The following is a 1,532-nucleotide window of genomic DNA, read 5'->3' as shown; positions in this document are numbered from 1 at the left end:
GTTCTTACACCTATAGAAGGTTTGCTTTTGTCTGAATTAGTAGATGAGTCTGTTGTTGCAGAAGAGAAATGATGAAATTTAGAAAAAAAACTGCAGCAGCGTGCAAAGAGACTGCAAGTACAACTCCCCCCCCCCGCTAATACATAAAAGAGGCTAAGACACAAACAAACAAATGCGTGCAAAGAGAAAATGCAAGTTATCACAAAAACAACTGCAAGTCAAGAAAGGCTGCAGAATGGCTCTACATAGCAGAACTGCTCCAGACCACTAGAGGGAGACAATCACTAACTTATATTGAACCAAACCCCAGCAAAGACAGAAATAATAAGAACCTCACTGCAGTTAACAGAAAGAAGCAATGAATGAGACATCATTGCACTCTGGAAATGAAGGGGGCGCTATTCCGGAATTGCTAACACCTTAAAGAAGTGGGAATTAGCAAGTTAACCTTATAATAACAAAGCTGAGATTGTGAGAAGTTCCTCCGCTGATTAAAAGTGTGTTGTGAAATAATGGAGGGCTGCAGGATGATCCAGGGGGTAGCACTGTTGCCTTGCTACAAGAAGGTTCTGGGTTCGATTCCCGGGCCGGGCTCTTTCTGCATGCAGTTTGCAGGTTGTCCCTGAGCATGCTTGGCCCTCTCCAGGTGTTTGGCTTCCTCCCACAGTCCAATAACATGTTAGCATTATTGGCTTCTCTTAATCCTCCATAGCTGTGAGTGTGTTGGTGCATGGTTGTGTGTCTTTGTGTGTCTCTGTGTAAACCTGCGACAGACTGGTGACCTGTCCAGGATGACCCGCCCCTCACCCATTGACAGCTTGAGATAGGCACCGCCCTCACCATGACGCAGACAAGGACTAAGTGGGAGAAAATGGATGGAATTCACAATGGAAAGCATGAAAAGTCAACTATAGCTATTTAAGCTCATAAAACAATTTTTGCAGGTTACAGAGTAAATTAATAGAAGTGGAAATATTCATCCAAATGTTTTTGTTCTCTCTGTAGTTGGAGCTGCTGTACCGAGCTGCTCTACTAAACAAGGTTGGTTAATTTCCTGTTTTATACTGATGTCTTAAAGGGTATTTTAGCCGTCTGATTCAGAAGTCTTAAAAGATTACATTTCATACAGCAATAGTGCAGCTGAGGATTTATTGTTTTGGAGCCCTGAGAAGGTCAAAACTAAGCAGCTGTTTGTTATTTTCCCTCCTCCCAGCTGCTCTGACTGTGAGTCCCAGAAGATCTCAGTTCTTTGAAGGAGACTCTGTGTCTCTGAGCTGTGAGGAGAACAACAGCTCTGCTGGATGGACTGTATGGAGGAACACAACCACAGGAACCAGGACTCAGTGTGAAGATGGATGGGGGGAACCAGCTGGTTCTACCTGTAACATGAATTACATTGTCCCAGAAGACAGTGGAGTTTACTGGTGTTGGTCGTCCAGAGAGGGAGCAGCCAGCAGCAGCATCCAGCTCACTGTCACTGGTAAGATCAGACTGTGGAGTTAGTGTTGATGAAGCTGTGTGGAAATGGATGA

The 1,532-nt window shown here is 44.4% G+C and overlaps 1 protein-coding gene across 2 annotated transcripts in view; it reads left to right on the top strand.

Moving 5' to 3' along the window:
• LOC107103317 (high affinity immunoglobulin gamma Fc receptor I-like) overlaps positions 1 to 1,532 on the top strand; it is a 35,719-nt gene that overhangs the window by 6,637 nt on the left and 27,550 nt on the right. The window contains exons 2-3 of one of the 2 annotated variants that reach the window (XM_015402975.1): positions 1,006 to 1,041; positions 1,214 to 1,480. In XM_015402975.1, the coding sequence (XP_015258461.1) occupies positions 1,006 to 1,041; positions 1,214 to 1,480 (303 nt within the window). Of the gene's footprint in view, positions 1 to 1,005; positions 1,042 to 1,204; positions 1,481 to 1,532 lie in introns of both variants that reach the window. The other variant, XM_015402976.1, reaches the window with a different exon arrangement.

The sequence above is a fragment of the Cyprinodon variegatus genome, unplaced genomic scaffold, assembly GCF_000732505.1.
Source record: "Cyprinodon variegatus isolate N-32 unplaced genomic scaffold, C_variegatus-1.0 Scaffold1421, whole genome shotgun sequence".
In the NCBI taxonomy this organism is placed as follows: Eukaryota; Metazoa; Chordata; class Actinopteri; order Cyprinodontiformes; family Cyprinodontidae; genus Cyprinodon; species Cyprinodon variegatus.
The sequence above is the reverse complement of the archived record's forward strand: the minus strand, read 5'-3'. Positions and strand labels throughout refer to the sequence as shown.